General features: G+C 35.8%; 1 protein-coding gene across 4 annotated transcripts in view; it reads left to right on the top strand.

The window, feature by feature from the left end:
• aclyb (ATP citrate lyase b) overlaps nucleotides 1-22,617 on the top strand; it is a 64,739-nt gene that overhangs the window by 21,947 nt on the left and 20,175 nt on the right. For 2 of the 4 annotated variants that reach the window (XR_013783110.1, XM_079397500.1), the window contains exons 10-22: nucleotides 2,388-2,449; nucleotides 2,535-2,652; nucleotides 3,717-3,871; nucleotides 4,422-4,515; nucleotides 6,138-6,179; nucleotides 14,704-14,845; nucleotides 15,043-15,211; nucleotides 17,885-17,989; nucleotides 18,168-18,364; nucleotides 19,142-19,223; nucleotides 19,688-19,798; nucleotides 20,884-21,011; nucleotides 21,385-21,478. Coding sequence is in view for 2 of the 4 variants with exons in the window: in XM_079397500.1 (XP_079253626.1) it covers nucleotides 2,388-2,449; nucleotides 2,535-2,652; nucleotides 3,717-3,871; nucleotides 4,422-4,515; nucleotides 6,138-6,179; nucleotides 14,704-14,845; nucleotides 15,043-15,211; nucleotides 17,885-17,989; nucleotides 18,168-18,364; nucleotides 19,142-19,223; nucleotides 19,688-19,798; nucleotides 20,884-21,011; nucleotides 21,385-21,478 (1,499 nt within the window). In the remaining 2 variants the exon portion in view is untranslated. The remainder of the gene's footprint in view (nucleotides 1-2,387; nucleotides 2,450-2,534; nucleotides 2,653-3,716; nucleotides 3,872-4,421; nucleotides 4,516-6,137; nucleotides 6,180-14,703; nucleotides 14,846-15,042; nucleotides 15,212-17,884; nucleotides 17,990-18,167; nucleotides 18,365-19,141; nucleotides 19,224-19,687; nucleotides 19,799-20,883; nucleotides 21,012-21,384; nucleotides 21,479-22,617) is intronic. The other 2 variants (XR_013783109.1, XM_079397501.1) reach the window with 1 other exon arrangement.

The following is a 22,617-nucleotide window of genomic DNA, read 5'->3' as shown; positions in this document are numbered from 1 at the left end:
ACATCCATAATATTATAAATTGACAGTTTATTGCTGGTCTGTGGGTACACTACTATGAAAAATCACACAACTTCAGTGTGACATTAATAAGAAAAAATATAATTTTATAGATAGTTAATAATAGTTGTTCATATTAAAATATGTATGAACTTAATACATGACCTAGACTATTTAGCAAAAATCCTGTCATTTTAATAAATATTACATGAAATTTATAAAAAATAGTTGCTGCTCCAATTAAGCTCAGTGTGCTCTCTTTAAGCTCTTTCACATTGAACGTCTATGTAAATAGACGGGGCAATCGTGGCCTAATGGATAGAGAGTTGGACTTGTAACCTGAAGGTCGTGGGTTTGAGTCTCAGGTCCGGCAGGGATTGTAGGTGGGGGGAGTGAATAACCAACACTCTCTCCACCTTCAATACCACGACTGAGGTGAGACCCTTGAGCAAGGCACCGAACCCCTAACTGCTCCCCGGGCGCCGCAGCAATGGCTGCCCACTGCTCCGGGTGTATGTTCACTACTGTTTGTACACTTTGATGGGTTAAATGCAGAGCACAAATTCTGAGTATGGGTCACCATACTTGGCCACACACCACTTTCCTTCCCTATGTACTTCATAAACAGACTTTACATATTAACTGATGGTTGTCACTTTAAGTTAAGTTAAAATCTGTCAACTCAAATCTGCAGACTGGCTCTGACCTTTGGCAACGAGCATCAACTTCTCCAGACTGTAAGTCTGGGGAAAATTGGGGCAAAAATAATGTAGTTTATTCCAGCCATTAGAGACTATAGATAAGTTTACATCCATGTAACAAGAGGCTTCATAATGAGGCTAGTTTCTGTTCATCCCCATTAATTAAATTTTATTGGTTTGTTTTATTAGATTTTTTAATGTGTTACTTAGCTGAACGTGGACTAGTATAGATGTTGCAATGTGCTTTAATGACACTTCATTATGAATTATGAATCTTAATTGAAATGTTTTTGTCATTTAAATTGAAATTAATTATTTTTGTATGTGAGATTAATATTTTATTTTAACTTTTTGTACTGAAACCAATATCTTGTGCACTAAAAATGTCTCAATGTAGATTTTGGTGAGCTTAATAGGTACGTTTACCATAGTTCTCTGATCAGCAGAGTGGTTCACACAAGTTTCAAACATGCTGTGTTGCAGACTCTCCGGAAAAAAAACTAATTTGGACCCTGACATCTTTAATAATTATAGGCCGGTTCTATCCAAAATTCTGGAAAAGGTCATTTATTTACAGATTTCTTGTTATCTGACTGACTGTAACATACTTGATCAATTTCAATCAGGATTTAGGGCTTTTCATAGTACTGAGACTGCTGTTCTAAAAGTAACACATGATATCCTGTGCTCCTTGGATTCCGGAGACGGGGTCATCTTAATTCTTTTAGATCTCAGCACAGCATTTGACATAGTAGATCCCTCCATTTTATTAAATCGCCTGGAGAAAGTGGTTGGTATTCAGGGGGTTGTGTTAAGTTGGTTCTCCTCATATCTCAAAGGTCGAACATTCTCAGTTAGTATTGGCAAGCACAACTCATCCTCAACATTGATCACATGTGGTATCCCACAAAGCTCCATTTTGAGTCCTCTGCTTTTTTTGTATACATGATTCCTATGGCTCTATTTTTCAGAAATTTGATGTCTCTTATCATGGTTATGCTGAGGATACACAATTTTATCTTCTTGTCAATTCATTATATTTAGGTCTATCTCATTCCTCTATACATCGTTTGCAATTGGTACAAAATGCGACAACTAGACTTTTGACGAGAACTAGGAAGAGAGAACATGTCATTCCTGTTCTCACTTCCTTACATTGGCTACCAGTTTAGATACAGAGTTGATTTTAATGTTTTGCTGTTTGCTTATAAAGTTGTGCATTGGCTAGCACCACAGAATATTGCTGATCTCCTTCAATCATATTCTGTATCAAAGATCTCTCCGTTCATGTAACCGATTGCTTCTTTCTGTTCCGCGGTCCCGCTTAAAGCATGGCCAAGCCTTTGCTGTTGCGGCTCCTAAACGGTGGAGTACGCTTCCAGTTGTTGTGAGATCCTCTCCCATTTTGGACACATTTAATTCTAGATTTGAAGACTCATTTATTATCTTTAGCCTATGGTGTTGCCTGTGAATATAGGGGTTTCATAGTTGTTTATGGTTTATCTGCAGGTTTTATCTTTATTTTATGAGTTAGTTTTGCTTTTTATATTGCAAAATAATGGTTACAAATTGTACTGCACTTTATCACAACACTGTTGTTGTTTTTAAATGCGCTTTATAAATAAAGGTGAACTTGAACTTTTTTTTTTTTTTTTTAAGTAAAAAATAACTTTAATTTTGCCTCTTCAGGAAAGGTGTTGATCATTGGCGGCAGTATTGCTAACTTCACTAATGTAGCTGCTACGTTCAAGGTACAATGGCTCTTCTGTCTTGATATTCATCATTGCTAAATCAAGTTAAGTTGTTCTTTTCATAATCTTTCATCACACTCATCAGGGCATTGTGAGAGCTATCAAAGACTACCAGGGACCCCTAAAAGAACATGAGGTTACTATCTTTGTTCGACGTGGAGGTCCAAACTACCAGGAAGGGCTGAGAGTGATGGGAGAAGTTGGTAAGCAAGAACAGCTTATCAAGGGTGGTGTTTACACCTGCTGTTAACATTGTCCAAAATGAGATTTTTTCTGTTCAAACGCATTCATACGTGGTGGAAAATTACTGATTAACTCAAAGGGAAATATGCATAATTAGTTATAGAAGCTTATATGTATAATATTTAGTATAATCATATAACCGTCTGTCAACTAAAAGAAATATATACTGACTGCTCAGAGGGTAGATGTTTAAGGGACAATCATTTGTGCAGGGTCCCTGTGGGTCCTTAAAAAGGCCTATGTCTTAAATTTAGTTTTATCGAATTTAATGTCATAACTTAAATATCTTAAAAGGTACAACACAATTCTTAATTATTTGGGGACGAAAAAACAGGAATTGTGATGCAGTCTCATGTGATTATTGCACTTCAAAAGCCTGTAAATTAATTCAACAAATGTTATTTAGTACAGGTACTTCATTAAAAACTGAGAACATGATGGAAAGTGATGTCCAAGGAGGTTTAGGGCCAGAATTACTGCTTTTAACAGATGATTTTTGCTTTTTTAACAGCATTTTTGTTAACAGTTATTTTTGCAGCTACATAGGTTTACAGTAGTCAATTTACTGGTATTTGTGTTTTTATTTAGCACCCCAAAAAGTATGTCTTAACCCATAGTTGCTCATTTGCGCTGCTCTTGGAAGACTGCGTCATTGTGAAAATGAGCTAGCTGCATCTGTATTCATTAATTTGTGCATTGTCAGTAAATCAAACACAGAACTTTCCACTCCCATCTGCGCTTATATATTTAGTAAATCTGGGCCTTAGGCTGTAATTAGTATATTAATTTCCGTCTATTTGATCCAATTATGTGGATTTAGGACAGATATTGATAACGATAAGCGGCTTTATACCACTAACAGCAAACAAACTTGCCTGTCTTACATGTCTGTTTTTCTGTATCAGCCTCAAAACAGATCAGAAAAGTAAAGATGTATTATATACTCATTAATGTCCATTCACACACAAATAATATCATATTTGTAGATCCTTCTGTTGTTCTGGTTCCCTTTTCATTGCAACAGGAAAGACTACTGGAATTCCCATCCATGTCTTCGGCACGGAGACTCACATGACTGCTATTGTTGGCATGGCACTGGGTCATCGGACAATCCCTAATCAGCCTCCAGTGGCAGCGCACACCGCCAATTTCCTGTTGAACACCAGTGCTAGTGCAGCTGTAAGTGTATTTTTATACTTTATCGCAATGACTGACATAAGGGATGTAAACACATGCAGTGTGGTTTTTTTTTTCAGTGCTAAAGCAATTCATTTTTTATTAGATTAAGCCATTTGTGGCCACATGAACAAAAGCGGCCATTTGTGAACTTAAAAATTAGTAGCAACATGATGGAGTGACCACCAAAGAGAGTGAAGATGTTGAAGCACATGCGATTTGTCTTTTGTGGGATACTGTTGTCAAGTGTTTTTAGCAACGTTTCTCATAAACAGTATATGGACAAATACATTTCTTGCCATTCTGAATTCAAACAATTCTGATTCAAACATTAGTGTTCATCTCATACATGAATGTGTGAACCCATCTTTATACTACAATGATAAATTTGTCATATACCATATTGGATTTAGAATACAGTTTAAATTCAGTGCCTTCAGCAGAACATATCACAACTGTTATGTAACTAATTGTTATATAAATAGTCATAAATGCTAGATTTCAGTGGCCCACAAACCCTTTCAGAAGTTTGTTCATTCTTTTTGTCTTCCAGACGCCAGCAAGAACCAGAAATGCTTCATTCTCTGAACACAAACTGACCAATAGTGTCACAGATGGCATGATGGCCACAGCTGGTGTTCCAAGAGGTATTTAGAGCTCATCTGAGGTTTAGTATCATAGTCACAGTAACTTTTAAAGAGAACCTTTGAAGAACACATTCACAATTTTCATTGATTCTTTAGCTGTAGCTCATTTAAAGGTGCACTAAGTAACTTTGTTTAGCTCAACTTTATACAGATGCCAGTGTGGATGCAGCGTCACACAAAGTGAAAGATTGCAGTTTCTTATTGTTTAAATACTTTATCTAAGACATGTGCCAGCATCTTGTAATTGGATATACTTCTAACTAACATTCACATTTAAAATACTGTGTAAAATGTTTTTTGCTTAATTGTTTCGATTTCTTTGAAGGCATTGTAACTTCATTTCTACCAACAAGCCAAGATAACTTTATCAACTCAAAAGGTCTAAATCAATTGTTTAGGTTCTGTACAAACATTTGGTGAATGTTAGGAGAGGGGCAATGTTTGGTGCAAATATCAGAGGATCAGAAAGCCACTTAGAAAATTTGAGCTGGCCACCACCACAATTTTTTTTTTAAATCAAGAACAAGCTGAATTTTACCCTATAAGTTTCTATTTTCCTTGATCACATTAGTTTCTTTTAATTTTTTTTGCACTTGCCTAAGCAAGTAGCTTGACGTTTGACTTTATATTTATTTAAAAATATTTTTCTTTTTATTTAATTTTTAAATATTTATTTAATGTTTATAATTTTTTATTTGTATTTAAATGTTCAGTTTGTTTTTCTTAACTGATCAAGGTGTTTTTAAACATTACTGTGATGTTTTAGTTTAAAAGGCTGATTTAGTTTTTAAATGGTAACTAAAACTTGTCATTAAAAGAATATTCAGAATTCAGGTTAAACTCAACTGATATAATTTGTGGTGTAATGTTGATTACCAGATGTAAATGGGGCCAGCTTGTGAAGCTTATCATTTATAAACACTTCTGTTATTATTTGAGCTTTAAATCGGTTTAAATCATATATTTTTAGCAGTTTTAGAATTGTATTGTTTGGAATTTGTGTAAAATTTTGTAGAATATCTTTAAACAGAAAAGGTTAGTGATTTTTTTTTTTTTTTTTTGTAAATCATGCATCTTGGAAAATTTACTTTAAAGCTATATTTAATTCGTGTAAAAATAAGTGTTCAATAACCTTTTTTCAGTGTTGAAGTTGATTGCTTGATTTACCACATTTATTATTTCTTTCTATAGCTGCCATTAGTTATAAATTATATTAGAGTGTGGTGATAAATTTATTCCTAGTGCAGGTTTCGTTTAGTTTCTGTGATGAATGACTGAAACTTTACTTGCACCTGTGCTTCTGTTATTCAGTGCCATGCTGCTTATGTGAATGCTGGGAACTATTACTTAATACAGATGCTGAAATAAATACAGTGCTCATGAGTGCTATGTGAACCAATAATGAGATTTGGGGCAGAATTGATAGGAGTACAAGAAAGTTACTTACTGCACCTTTACTTGTTTTTCCCTTTTTCTCAGTACATTTACCTTCTGTCTTGTTTTTTTTTGTTTGTTTTTTTTTTTTGTCCTGTTAGTCATTTTTTAATTATTTTAAGTTCATTTTCATTCCGTGTCTTTTCTCTCCTCATGCTGTCTTTCTCTCTTTTCATCATAATAATTAGTTTCATGGTCTGCAAGACCCATGTTGAATGCAGCGGTTAAAGGTAAGAGCTCAGGGCTAGTTAAGTGTTTAGTGTGTTTCTTTGCAGTGTCGTATGTTGGCATGGCAGCAGTTATTAGTCAATTATCCAAGAAGTAGTTCTGGTCCTATAGTTTAATTGTCCAGGAGTGCTGATATTCAGAAAGAGAATATTAAATATTTAGTCTGATACATAAATTAGGTTTTTACACAGGGGATGTTGCAGTTACACAGACCCCTTGCAGCGTTGGGTCTATTTTCAAACTCACTTGGGTTTATTGTCCCTCCGTATTGGCAGCCCAGCTTGCATCTATGTTTGCATGCAAGCAGCAAAAAAGCAGCTGCTTTAAGTTGTTTTTTTGTTTGTTTTTGTTTTTTGTGAAGAACAAAGCTGTTTGCATGCCATTAACTTGCTGTTCTGATTAACTGCCAGCTGTGGTATGATTACTATGGATTCAAACATACTCTTCTTTTCACATAATATTTTTCACCTACTTGATAATAGTGAAGTATGCATATTCAGATGCACCCTATGACTTTGTGGCACTTAGACATAGCATATTACCAGGAAGCAATGAATAGCATGGATAAGAAAAAGAGAGAATATTGAGAAGATCTTACTCCATACAATATCAAAGTCCGGACTCAGGTCAATTCCCCCTGGGTCCGGATCCAGACCAATCGGTAAGCCCCTCCCCTCGAACGCAGTCTAGCCAATGGCAGTCGAGTATCAGTTGCACTGGGAGCGGAACTCTGACATCTTTAGGTTTCAGCGCCATAGAGAAACATTGGAAGATGCGAAGCTCGCATCGTTTTGATGGGGTTTATACTTCAAAAATGGAAAAACGATGTGCCTGGGGTACTTGTAACACTGATTCCAGGTATCTTGAGAGGATGGGCAATATAATTTATTTTATTACATTTCCTGATAAAACAGAGCAAAATGTTCCCAAGTATTCAACTCCAATACAAATGAAGACAAAAACGTTAATTTTCTGCTTGTCATACACTAAGTTACAATTTTCATTTGCTCAAGCAGAACGTTATTGTTGTATGTGCAAATTAGAAATGAGAAAAATAAAAAATAAAATAAGTGTGGTGAATGGATAATGTATTAGTTGTGTGTTCCACGTTTATTATTGAGTGTTCATGAGATGTATTGACTGAGGGAAGAAACTATTCCTGTGTCTGGTCGTTCTGGTGCACAGAGCTCTGTAGCGTCGACCAGACGGTAACAGTTCAAAATTTGCATTTCAGTTCAAATTGCATTTCAGTTCAAAATTTGCATTTCATAACATTTCAGTGCCTTTCCATATTAAACTGGTTAAATGTACATTAATTTAATCGTACCCTGCGATACATGAACAGTGTTGATCCTGCATGTTGTCATCCGCGATCGTGAGACTTCTCCCGCTTGCATTGTGATCTGTAAACCCTCGCTTCGAGTTACCCACCGTATTCATTTTAAGATATTTTATAAATCCCTCCATGGAATATTTAATTCCCATTTGGTGGCCTTCTGTGTCCAAAATTGTGCAAAAACATCGTGGGATAAGGTTTTCACACTGCAGCTACAGTGAGCAACTCCATTCTTTTGTCCGAGGGAGCAACAGTAACTGGGGGGACGGGGCTTACTGATAGGTCAATTCAATCCGGACCTGCCTTCATTTCGTATTTCAAGAGCACTGCACACGACATTCGGACACGACTGTTGCATTTATCCCCCTAGTGGCAGTCGCACAGAACTTTCATACTGGTCGTGAAGCAAGTCACCTCGGCGTATTCACCAATGGTGAAATGAATAATTTTAATGAATATAATTAATGTATGAATTAGGGCTGCACGATTATGACAAAAATCATAATTGTCGATTGTTCCCTTGCGATTGTAATTGCAATTTATAACTTATTATTTTGAACAGATTTATGCCATTGTTTGAAGCTGCATGCCTTATTTTTTTATATAAAATATATATATAAATAAAGGCTGAAAACACTTTTCCTGAACTTTTATTGGTTTTTAGTTGGGATGCAGATGTACATTTGACAGTACCATTGTGAAAACTGTAACAGCCTCATCTTTTATACATAACCAAAAGTACAGCACCTCATTACCATGGTAAAAAAGTAGCCTAACTATATGGTTTCCATGGTGTTTGCATGGAAGAACAGTAGCCTAAAGACATTCAGTCAATTACAAATCCACATCAACTGATAGAATAATTAACAAAATTTAATTATATTCCATTACTCCTTTAACATATTTAGTATATTATTAATAATATAATAATACTCAATATGAATATCCTACTTTTCTGCCACCATACCATTGTTACCGTTAGTGTTACTACAGTAAAACTATGGTAAATGTTGGTGATTTGTGGATTGAAACGGCTTCTAACTGGATCGTTGTTGCACTGTTTCTGCTGCTTCTGCATCAGTGTTGATGAGAATAACAGCTCCGATTTATTTGGCTTTAAACTAGTTTAAATTAAAGAGACGTGATTTGTTCTGGAGAACTCAAGTGCTCCTTACTTGTCAAAATGCATACACTCTAAGCTCGCGCTGCGCTGTTTTCTTTTGAGGCGAGCGGATTAAAGGTCAGTGTGGCGCGCAGTTCAAACGAGTACCGCTATTTTGTTCCACTTTTGACACGTTTGGCATTTAACATATCTATCATGCACAACAGTGTGACAACGACTCTCAGTTAGACAAAATGTCTTTTATCCAGTGTGTTTGAGTTTGGTAAACCCCGCGCTGCAAACACCTCTTAAGCACACAGAATAATTCAAGTGGGCATTTTTAATTGTTTATTTATTTTTGTAATAGCGGATTTGAATGATTACGTAATCGTGATATCCATAATCGTAATCACGATTAGAAATTCTATTAATTGTGCAGCCCTAGTATGAATGCATCGTCACAAATCATGATCCCCAAAATAAAAACATAGTATGTTTTATGGGGCTAATCAATGTAAGTAATGATTTAATAATTATAAAATAATTATTTCTGCCACAACTATTCTAAAGCACCATTTTACAGAAATAATGTTTAAAGAATAATGTTATTGTTAATTCTAACCTTACACTCATAGTTTTTAATAGAATTCATCACATCCGGTCGGGTGGTCACATACGGTCAAAAGCTGCAAACAAAAACAGTTGTTGTCAGATTTCATTGGTGATTTCAAATATGAAATTTAATCGTAAGTTTTGCGAACAGTTTTGGAGAATTTGATGATTCCCTATTCAAAGAGATAGGAGCTGCACTTGGATGCCCAAGAGGCATTTCAAAGATGGCCCCCGAGTGACATGACTTGTCTTAAAGAGACTTTGATACGGTCTAGCCGCAGAAGTTCAAATATTTTAACACATCCGCAGCTCAAATCGGATCCGAATTTTCCGCATACGCATATGATCGATTCAGAATTAATGACTTCCGGTCTGTTGCTTGTCGTTCGTCGGAGATAGTGGAAAGGCGGCTTTAACTGTATTTCCTACTCTGATAAACTCATGTTAAACTTGTAAATCATTTTAGTTTTTTTTTTTATGTCTTCTTGGAGATGGTCCGAAATGAAAGCAAAGGCGAGATATTTAAAGTTTTCCTGCGTGACCGTGTTGTTATGACATCCAGTGAGCATTTGATGTAATCGAGCTACACTTCGCTTCATAATCTAATTTTTGTTATCAATTAGATTATGGCCATTTGACTTATAGCAGTGTCCAAGTGTTTCCCATACATTGAGTTATTTGTGGCAGCTCGTCACAATATCAAAACTGACCACCACAAATAGATTTTCCATAAGGTTTATACTTCCTTGAATAAACTGAGCATGGCACGTTTCAAAATTAAAATGCAGCACGGGTGTTTTTATATGAATGTATCTTTGAAAAGAACCGACCGTCTTCAGAAAAGCTCGATGTCATTTTCATTTCGTCTTTACTGTAATGCCTGATAAAGTAGCTTTTCAACACAGCACTTTGATTACAGCCGTTACTGGGGAAACCGCTATATCTCCCGTTCCAACAGCGCCTCCTGCTGGCAGAGAATTAATTTGCATTTGCATGTCTGTGGGAAACACTGGTGTCTGTCAGCAAACATAAACAAAAAGCTTCAGAACTGTTTTGAGAAGGTGCTTAAGTTTTAAGCCATGTATTATGAATTAGGCTACTACCACTACTAGTATTACTATCTTGTAACCTGCAATAAACATTTACTCAAACTCTCTTTTATGATATCAAGTGGGGGGAAAAAAGAAAATCGTCCAAACATATCGGCCAAAACAATAAGCATCATATATTGGTCATCTGCTGCCCTGATTTCTAAATATCGGCATCGGCCAGAGGAAAAACCCATATCAGTTGACTTCTATTGCTGACACTTAAATTAATTATTTTGCCACTTTTGCACTTATTAATGTATTTTGAAAGCAAAGGGCACTTTATTTTTTATTTTTAAAAGTGTGTTTATTTGTTATGCATGTGATGTATATTTATTAAAAACAAGTTTTGTAATAACCAAAATTATTCCGGTCCGGACCTTTTGATATTGATGAAAATTCAGAGTTGGACCTTTGAATGTAGACTTTGAGAACCCCTGTACGATACAAAAATCGGGTTAATATTAAAGGGGTCATATGATGCTTTTTTAAAGATCATTATTTTGTGTATTTGGTGTAACAGAATGTTGACATGCTTTAATGTTCAAAAAACACATTATTTTTCAAATACTGTACATTATTGAAGGTCCTCTATGCCCTGCCTCTCTCAAACGCGTTGTTTTCTACAAAGTCCCTCCTTCCGACAAGCAGAGTCTGCTCTGATTGGCCAACTGAACCAGTGCATTGTGATTGGCCGAACACCGCAAGCACGAGTCGGAAATGTAACGCCCCTTACCATAATCGCGAGCTTCAGCTTCAACTTTATTTATAAAGCACTTTCAAGACCACAATGTGGAGACCAAAGTGCTGTACAAGAAGACTAAATAAAAATATAAGAATAAAAACAAGCATAAAACATCATAAACATATACCATAACAACAACAAAGAACAAATTGCAAAACATTTTCAAATGCTAATGCAAACAAATTAGTTTTAAGCGCACTCTGAAATACAGGAAGTGTAGGAGAAGATTTTACAGACAGAGGAAGATCATTCCAAAGCCTTGGAGCAGCAACAGAAAAGGCCCGATCACCTTTGCATTTTAAACGAGATCAAGGGACTATCAGATGCAATTGATCATTAGAACGCAAAGACCTATAGGATTGGTGCAAACTGATTACATCAGAAATATACTCTGGTGCTAAACCATGCAAAGCTTTAAAAACATATAATAGCACTTTATAATGAATTCTGTATCGTACAGGAAGCCAGTGTAATTTGATAAGCACAGGAGTAATATGGTCTCTCTTCTTGGTTCCCGTTAAAAGCCTAGCAGCAGAATTCTGAACAAGCTGTAGGCGAGAGAGAGAGGCCTGACTCACACCCAGATACAATGCATTGCAATAATCCAAACGAGATGACACAAAAGCATGCACAACTTTCTCCAAATCCTCAAAAGAAAGGATAGACTTCAACTTAGATATAGATCTAAGATTGAAAAAAACTTTTTAACTACGGCATTAATTTGACGATCAAATTTGAGCTCTGAGTCAAAAATGACACCAAGGTTTTTCACTCTAGAAAGATTTTTCCCAGGAAGTAACTCCCAGGTAGTCAGTGACATCATCCACACATCCCTTTTTACCAAATAAAATAAACTCAGGCTTGTTCTCATTCAGTTGGAGAAAATTGTTAGCTAACCAACACTTAACCTCAGCCAAACAATCATACAGCGATTGAATGGATAAATTATCCTTGCATTTCAATGGCAAATAAATTTGTGAGTCATCAGCATACAAATGATAATGAATGCCATGTTTTTCAAAAATTGTTCCTAGAGGGAGCATATAAAGGGAGAACAAAACCTGTTACAGGATTGAACCCTAAGGAACCCCACACATAAAAGGGGCAACAGATGAAGAGTAATTCCCTAGACTGACTGAAAAAGTCCTGTCTTTTAAGTATGAGTAAAACCATTCTTAGGCTAAACCCTGAATGCCAACATGGTCTCTAAGGCGATTAATGAGTATCTTTATGGTCAACTGTGTCAAATGCTGCGGTAAGATCTAAAAGTAACAGAACAACAACACAACTTTCAGAATCAGCACCACGTAGAATATCATTAGTAACCCTCAAAAGAGCTGACTCTGTACTATAGCCGGCTCTAAACCCTGACTGAAATTTATCCGAAATGTTGTTCTTCACCAAAAAAATCATTAAGCTGTGCATACACAGTCTTCTCTAGTATCATTGATATAAAAGGCAATTTTTAAATTAGCTTTCAAAATAAATGTAAAGACAGTTAATAATGTCCTTAGTTTTACCATCAGTTCAAGCCCAAGAAGGGAACAGAGTCGTGTGACAGACACAGTGATGATGATGCTTGCACACAAGCCACGGCTGTGATGTGACCATGTCTCCCTCTCTCACACGCACATACATACATACAGACATGTTGGTTTTTGTGGTTTATGGGGACTCTCCATAGGCGTAATGGTTTTTATACTGAACAAACTGTGTGTGCTATTGCCCTACACCAACCCTACACCTAAACTTAGCCCTCACAGGAGACTTTGTGCATTTTTAGATTTTCAAAAAAACACCATTTAGTATGTTTTTTAAGCCTTTTGAATTACGGGGACATAGGCAGTGTCCTCATAAACCACCTTCATATTGTAATACCTCTGTCATACCCATGTCATTATATAAATTTGTGTCCTCATAAACCACATAAACATGCACGCGCACACACACACACACTTGGCTGTGACCCCCTCTCCCTCTCTCTCTCTCACACACACACACACACACGACGCGCAAAACTCCGCATTTGAACAGTCAATAGCAAATACTTAAACTAATAACAAAACATATAGTCGCTGATTCAGAAGCGCCAATTGTCATAGCAGAGTCAGAATTACCTCCTCTCCTAGGTTCACAAAACTGTCGTCCATAAAATGCGTTGCTGTTCTGTTGTAAGTAATCCTAATGATTCCTAAATGCATCTACTTTTGGAAGGCCAAATAAAGTGCTTTTTCTTTCTCCTAGAAACACACAGCTTCTCCCTGTCATGGCTGCATCAACACTACTGAACATTACCGAAACCACGCCTTCTTTCTTTGCGTGAACATTTGAGCTGCATTATGCAAATATTTCCACATTGTGATGTAGACATGTGGGGGCGTGTTTGAATGAGCCATTTTAGGGGGGCGTGGTCGAGTCTTAACTTTGATAAAGAATATCTCTTTGGTTTTGAGACTTGGCAACTTCAGGGATCTTATCTATGCACAATCAGCTTGTAACTCTCCGAAGAGAAAGGAAAACTTGAAATCGCATCATATGACTCCTTTAATTAAATAAGTTGAATGGACGTTTGAAAGCATAAATAACAGAAATGGAATGTTGTATGAAAAGGAATGATTTGTGTGTACCAGGATTACTAGCACATATTCACATTTATTAAGTGCGACCTAATATCAGAGTGAATTTGCATTAATTATTTACATACTGATCTGAAGACAACTCGCATGTGGATATCACACAAAATTTGTGTGACAAACACTTGACTTGGTGTGAACTGGCCTTTACTGTGGAACATAAGACACAAATGTTTTTTTGTGATTTGCGTGTGCGATTTCACAAACCTAAATATGTCTCAACTTGTGTTACAGCCAGCCACAGCAAGATATACACCGGAGTTCATACATCTATGTTCACCTTGCAGAATAAGCAAAATGTTAATTTAATAAAAAAATAAATAAGAGGGATCATAAAAAAATTATAGTTTTTAGTATTGAAAAAGACATTTCACATAACAGATGTTTACATATAGTCCATGAGACAAAATAATAACTGAAATGTCCCCATTTAGAACGTTTAGTTTGCCTGAACATTGCAGGAACTTGGAGTTGTAATGAGAGCAGAGCCATCCATGTGGTTACTTCATGGGCATCTTTTTTTTTTTTTTTTTTTTTGAGAAAACATGAATATTTAGTTTAAGATGAATACTTTAGCCTATTTATTTAAGAATTTATTGGAATTCATATATCTTTGAGAAAATATGAAAAACTTTGATTTGGCTAGACTTTATTGTCAAAAGTCTGAAAAATAAATAGTACTGTATACATTTTTCATATATAGCGTAAAACCTAAAATTAATATACACATTTTTATATTTTTAAGTAGGACATTATAATACAATAGCTTGTTTAAAATATGCTTTTTCTTGTCCAATTCTCATTTTCTGCACCCATTTTCTATGTTTCTGAGTCTTTTCACACCCTTACTGACGTCACTTGTTTTGTTTTTTTTCTAGACACTCAAACTTAATGCAATACTTGGTTGAACTAAATGTTCTTTATATTTACATAATTTTGATTTATGGCATTAAGCAGGTAAATTACTTTGAGTTGAATTTAAGTCTAACTTTGTCCCTCTACCCCTTTAGCTAAAGCCACGACTCTGTTCAGCAGGCAGACAAAGGCAGTTGTGTGGGGCATGCAGACACGGGCAGTTCAAGGCATGCTGGACTTTGATTATGTGTGTTCACGTGATGAACCCTCTGTCGTCGCAATGGTCTACCCCTTCACGTCAGTACATTTAAAAAGAACCTTTATATGCTGAGTGTCTATCATCAAGCTGTTCAACATACTGTAACTTCTGCAATGTCTAATAGTTGGTTTATTATACTCATTATATGGTACTTAATATTGTCAAATGTGATTAGGGTTTGAGGGCATGAGTTGGTTTTTATGATTTTTATATTATGTGTGTTTGTGTATGTCAGTGGTGACCACAAGCAGAAGTTTTACTGGGGTCATAAGGAGATCTTACTGCCTGTCTATAAGAACATGGCTGATGCTATGAAGAAACATCCAGACGTTGATGTGCTCATAAATTTTGCCTCTCTTCGTTCAGCTTTCGACAGCACCATGGAAATAATGCGGTATCCTCAGGTAAAATCCCATATTGACAGCCCAGCGTTTCTTTTAGCTGGTAAATAAAGCTAATAAAGTTTTTACACATACACACACACACACACACACACACACACACACACACACACACACACACACACACATATATATATATATATATATATATATATATATATATATATATATATATATATATATATATATATATACACACACACATATTAAAGAATGGCATCAATCTATGATAATCTCGGAAGCCTTTACAGTCAGACCAATTTATTGCCACATTGCACATATAAACCGAGCCCAATGTTGTTTTGTTTGTATTTTCAGAATTTGTTTCTAATCAGTTTGTTAGTTTGAGTTTGAGTTGGTCACACTTCACAGGAAGTTTAAATTTGTTAATATTAGTTCATGCATTGGGTATTTGAATATTATATGAACTGACAATGAGAAACACTTTAAATATGAGGGTAGAATTGTTGCGTAATAAATAAATAGATTGATCCACAAATAAATGTAAAGAGATTAACAGAAATTAAACACAGTGACACATAAATAGAATCAGATCCTTACAGTTTCACAAACATGAATTAAATTCACAAAAAAAAAGAAAAATGAGATTTGCAAATAAAACATTCACATAATTTTTGTCACAAACACAACTGTCTGGCATTCATTTGTGAATCGCATCCTGTGCATTTGTTAATCGCTGTATGCATTTGTGGATCGCTCCCTGTGCTTTTGTTAATCACTGCACGCATTTTTAAACATTTGTAGTGTCAAGACACTGACGATTCACAAAGCCAATCAACAGCCTCACTTCGCTGACCAATAGTAGCACGTTCTCGCTATAGCCAATCACATTTTGCATTACAATCAGGGCGGTCTCGTCCTGAAATAACTTCTTTCATCTGCATGGTCTCAAATAGGAAATATAAAGGCCATAAAAATTGGTACAGTAAAGGATGTTTAAAATTGGATTTCGTTTGACTGTGTATCAAGCCAAGCCACAGTATTATATTTTACATGCCTTTGAAAGTGTCAGAGAAACAGCGATTTGAATCACGGATATGGGAACAACGCTTTACTGGAAACAAACGCATTATGAAAGTGTAATTCAAGATGGAAAGAAAATCAATAAGTAACTGACAAATAAATAACTGGATACAACCTCATGATAAACATACAAATTGCTGTCACACAACAGCCAGCAGCATTTCCCAGTTTTTTAGTCAAGACGTTTAACACTTAAACCGCCAGAAGTCGCTGTATACCTAAAAGCACCAGCACTAGAAATGTTTCAAAATGCATAAATGTTTACAGCGATTCACAAATTGACAGCGAACGATCCACAAATACGTGCAGCGATCTACAAATGCACAGGGCACCATTCACAAATGAATGCCAGGCAAAGTTGTGTTTGTGACATAAAAAGATAATAAATATGTTTTTATTTGCAAATCTCATTTTTGTGTGTGTGAGAGAGAATTTAATTCATGCTTGTGAAACTGTAAGATTTATTTCTGGATCTGATTCTATTTGTCAATATGTTTAAATTTTGTTAATCTCTTTACATTTATTTGTGGATCATAATCTATTTATTTGGAATTACACAACAATTCTACCCCCATACATTAAGTAATTTGTTCTAATTAACATTACATTATTAGTAAACATGAACTAATAGTGTGCAATTAATAATAGATATTGACAGTAAAAAAAATTGTTTATGAAATAACAAGAACAGTTATTTTTTTGTTGTTGTTTTTGTTTCGTTCTCTGTCCGTGCAGATATAAAGGCCTTTTCATTTTTATTTTTTACTTTCAAGCAGTGTCAGTTGTCCAAGTTCAAAGTTTATCCTGATAAACTTTCATTTTCTACATAAAATTACAAATTTCAGTGTAGTTTAATTTCACTTCAATTCAAATTCTTCCATTATAATTCAAAAAGCTTTCTCAGTTCAGTGCAACAAAAGAAGTATAGACAACACTATAAATATAGCTAGATCTTAATCAGGAGGGTCACCTGTATAATTATGGATTGTCATATTGCTTGGCCCTAAAACTTGCTCTGTGGGAAAGTACTAAATAGTACTAAAGTACTATTTGATGTGACTTGTATCCCATTATCCACATAAAACCACATCCGCAAAAATATGTTTAATGTATCACTGTGGTGAAGCGGTTGTCATGCTAATCGGAACAGACCCATAATTTGAACTGAGCTGTGTAATTGTTTGTTTGATTGACTGCATTTTTGTTTTGATTTATAGGCTGCAGTGTCAAGTTAGCAATGCTATTTTTAACTGATAATTTGTGCGTGTAAATTTGCGTGCGTTTTGCATGATAGACGTTCATTTCATTATACAAGTCACTTTGGGGTAGCAGCAAGTTTCAAATGCTAAAAAAACCTTCAGCCTATGTTCCTGAAAACAGTGTCTATAATCTCAAATAATATCTCGAATAATATATGGCCATATGAAAACACTGTTTCCTTATACTTTCGATTGGTACAAAACAATATTATCCCGAACAGTGGTTAAGATTATATCATCCCAATGTATGTATTTCCCTTTTCAGGCTAGTGGGCACCACTGGTCATGTGGCACGTTGGTATTCAGTACCTGTAGCTTCAACTGTGGGTATAACCCTGGTTCCCTGATTTCTGATTTCTTCTTGTATTATCAGATACACACTATAGCTATTATAGCTGAAGGCATTCCTGAAGCTCTGACCCGCAAACTCATCAAAACAGCCGATGTAAAGGGTGTCACTATCATTGGACCTGCAACTGTGAGTGTTTCAAATGTTTAAGTATTTGTATAACTATATGTTACATGTGTTTATACCTGAAAATCAACATTAGCATAAATCTCAGGAAGCTTGTGAAAAAACATGTTCGCTTGTCATTTTCTTTATGCAAAGTATTGGTTTTATTAATAAGATTAAGTCAAACACACTTGTGTTTTAGGTTGGCGGTATAAAGCCAGGCTGCTTTAAGATCGGGAACACAGGCGGGATGCTTGACAATATCCTAGCATCAAAGCTGTATAGACCAGGCAGTGTGGCATATGTGTCCCGCTCAGGAGGGATGTCCAATGAGCTCAACAACATCATCTCGCATACTACAGATGGAGTTTATGAGGGAGTTGCAATTGGAGGAGACAGGTGACAAACAGAACATATCTTTCCTTGTGAATTGACCTTATGACAGATAAGTGACAGATAAGCATTGTTGCTATCCACCATGTTTTTTAAAGCTTACCGTGAAGCTTAATGTTTTTAAAACATACTGCGTTCAAAAGTGTTGTCATGGTGCATGTAATTAGAATACTAGATATCCAGAGTTGCAAATTAATGGAGTTTTGTTCTTTCCTTTATTGAAATCAGCCAACAATCTCAAAAAATCATTGGATATCAGCTCACTTTATCTTATGGGTGGATTTTGTTTTTTGTTTCTTTTGAAAAACAAAAGCATGCTAAATAGATTCCTGTGTGAATCTCTGCTCTGATAAGTAATAAATATGTCATGCAGCCAGAGTTAACTTTATTTTAAGAAAAAAAAAAACTGCCTCTGCCTTTTCGCCTCTGCATTTTTGCATTCGCATTTTGCGTTTGTGTATTTTGATGAGTTTATGACAGTGTGACTGTCTGACTTCTTGATACTTGTGTAGATTTCCCCTCATTTCACTTTTCTCATGCATAACAATCTGTTTAAAAAGATTATGCTTTTTGCGCAATGATAAACTGCATTTGAAGTCATTTTTTGGCCATTTGCCATCATTCTGTTTGACGGAGTACCAGTTTTTAAAACCTCTCCTTGAGTACATAACCACACTGTTATGTAACCGCTATTGTAGGGAAAATTAAAGCAAGAAAATACTAATTATTAGTTAATTGATACTAATTATAGTTAATCGCCTAATGTGCCGCTCTCATCCACAGATTTCCTGGCTCTACGTTTATGGACCATGTGCTCAGATATCAGGGCACTCCAGGCATTAAGATGATTGTCGTTCTGGGAGAGGTGAGATGAGAAAGCTTTAAGAGCCCCTAATCAAGATTATGTCATATACAGTACTCTTGTGGTAAAAGGCGTTTTCACATAAGACAGATATTTACATGGGATTTGATCATTAAATACTAAAACTCCTTGAAAGGACAGATGAGTATGCAGCACTATTTTATGTTAGGTGAGAGTAATGCTTTATGTTTAAAGGTAAACCCAATTCCAAGAATTCATACTCGTCAGTAAATAACTATCATAAGCATATGACAAAAATATTTTCAAAATTTTGCATATTTTCAATATAATATAAAAAAGTATCTCCTTATAAATGAATTAATCTCTGTAAAAATGGATATGAATGAATCCACTTTTTTTTTTTTTTTTTTTTTTTTTAAACATAATTCTGTAACTTATGACAGTAATATAAGAGTTGAGTAGTTTGATAAGGTGCTGTAATTCTAATTGTGTGTGCTGTCTTTAAGATCGGAGGCACAGAAGAATATGACATCTGTCAGGGCATCGCAGACGGCAGAATCACTAAACCAGTCGTGTGCTGGTGTATTGGAACGTGTGCCACCATGTTCTCATCTGAGGTACATCCTTTTACATGGCATTTGAGACACTTAAAGGGATGGTTAACCCAAAAATTTAAATTCTGTCATTAATTACTCATGTCGTTCCAAACCCGTAAGATGACCGTTCATCTTCGGAACACAAAGTATCTGTGAGTTCTCAGACCCTCCCATAGACAGCAAGGGTCTTTACACGATCAAGATCCAGAAAAGTACCAAGATGATGGACAAAGTAGTCCATGTCACATCAGTCTGTCAACTGTAATTTTATGAAGCCACGAGAATACTTTTTGCGCAAAGAAAACAAAAATAACAATTTTATTCCACATTTTCGACTCTACTGTTTCTCTTGTGGACGCGCGTTTACAACAGTACATGACGCAAGCGCGTGGTGGCGTAAGCGCTGATCCAGATCCAGCGTGATGACGTTGAACACATGCCTTGTCTATGGGAGGGTCTGAGTGCTCTCAGATTCCATCAAAAATATCTTAATTTATGTTCCGAAGATGAATGGAGGTCTTACGGGTTTGGAACGACATGAGGGTGAGTAATTAATGACAGAATTTTCATTTTTGGGTGAACTATTCCTTTAATGCATATTGGCCTTGGCCCAACTGGCACTCTCAGTCCATGTGGTGTTTTGAGTCCATGCTTGTAATGCATAGGGAGGGCTCAAGAGCATTAAATGAAATGAGATGCTCTGCGGTCTTGTGGACTTAATGGATATGCGGCAACATAGGCCACGTGCACACTGCAAGTTTCAGGAGTGACAACCGCATTTAAAGGCGGGAATGAGTCCCGTAAGTTAGCCGTTTGTTATGTGCCATTTTTTGGCTAACGACTCTTTTTGTCTGTCGATTTTATCTAAACTACCGCTGATAGACGTGTGGCACTTTGTTTATGCTCGGGAGGCTGCTTTAGAGACAACCGAATTTAACTGCATTGTGTACGTGGCCATAGACTGCAAGTCCACAGGAAGTGCTGCATTTGGGACAGGGCCACTGAATGTTATGAATTTATTTATTTTTTGCTCTAGAACAGTTCAGTATGTGTAATCTAACTAGGAACAGAAGTAACATAGTGTTGTGTTAATTTAAATGTTTTAGGTGCAGTTTGGCCATGCAGGAGCGTGTGCCAATCAAGCATCAGAAACGGCTGTGGCCAAAAATCAAGCACTACGGGAAGCAGGTGCATTTGTGCCCAATAGCTTTGATGAATTAGGTGATGTCATCAAGTGAGTAACAGAAATTAGAAGTATTCTGTAGAGAGGAAATATAATATAACCTAAACATTACTATTTAAGTATTCAGGCCCTTTATTAAGTGCTTTATATAGAATGGCTTTGGTGATATAAAGTTTGCACAGCTGTATTCTTAATCAATAGGGGTGGATGATATGCCGGGGCGTAACACAGTTAAAATGACAAACTTGTAGAAATCTTCAAGTATCATATTTATTGTGGTTATGCCTTTATGTATCACGCAGCACTGACTCTCCAACGTCGCAGCAGAACTGTGTGTTGTGTTGTCAAAGTTTTTGTTGTCTGAATTCACTTAAACTTTTAATGCTTCTGCTGTTTCGTTCATTTTCTCTGTTTTGTTGGGAAGGTTTGTTTATGATGACCTTGTCGCAAAAGGAATCATTGTTCCAGCACAGGAAGTTCCTCCTCCTACTGTCCCAATGGATTACTCCTGGGCAAGAGTAAGACCTGTCCCCATTCTCATTACCATGTAAAAAAAGGATTGCATTATTTCTGTACATCAAAATGCTGTACAAAATGCTGTAGTCAGTTATATGATATGAATTCTCACTATTGTTAAAAATAGATTCTTCTGTTTGTAGTGTTATGATGTCCTAGTAGTGTTGTGAGTGGAATCAAGAGCATCTTAATTGCGACAGAATCTACAATTCCATGCTAAAATGATGACTGGGTTGTGAACTTGATGTAAAATTCTAAAATAATTGTTAATTGAATAATTTCCAACCCAATGTTTGAAAAATATAAAAATGTCTGAATGTGGCTGGGATTCCTTCTAATTTTAATGCAAATTTTGAACATGTACTTAAGATATCCTGAATGGAAATGCTTGAAATACTCAAAAAACTAATAATAATAATCATTCATAAAGCTTATGTGCAAGGCTAAGGTGGAAATTGAAATGGAAACCGAAACATTATTTATTTGACATCCTTGACCATGACCAAATTTTGGGTGTGGACAGACGAGTTGACAGCCTTCTTACAGTTAACCCAAGAAAAAACTTTTTTTCAGCACAAGCGCTCCCATGTATGTGGTAACTGGAAGGATTTATTATGCAAGTTATTTTGCTCATTCTGTCTTTGACTCTGTGTAACAAATACAGCATCCACCAAAGAGCAAAACAACTCAGTTCTTGAAATGTGTTGCTATGTATCCAAATAAAAGGATTACATGCCGAGATATTAGCAAACTTCTTTATTCTCATAAAGTGCAAAAAAGTGCTTAGTGCATGTTTAAGTCAACAGACGTTTCGGTCACGCAGGACCTACCTCAGTGTTCACATACTATTGGAACAGTTAATTTTTACAGTTAACAGTTAATTCAATTGCTCACATATCTACACATGTGTATCTAATCAATTCAGTTAATGAATCGGTAATAGACCAGATGCTTAATTGGAAATTTACAAATATTTTCAGAGGAGATACAGAAGAGGGAAAAAAGAAAAGGAAAAATACAAAAAATGACATTTTGAAAAAAAAAAAGTACTTTTTTTTTTTTTTTTTTTTTCCTAATTTCTAAAATTGAGTTTTTTTGCTCTTTGGTGGATTCTGTTATCGACTTGAAATCGTGTTACATG

The sequence above is a fragment of the Barbus barbus genome (assembly GCF_936440315.1).
Source record: "Barbus barbus genome assembly, chromosome: 38".
Lineage (NCBI taxonomy): Eukaryota > Metazoa > Chordata > Actinopteri > Cypriniformes > Cyprinidae > Barbus > Barbus barbus.
The sequence above is the reverse complement of the archived record's forward strand: the minus strand, read 5'-3'. Positions and strand labels throughout refer to the sequence as shown.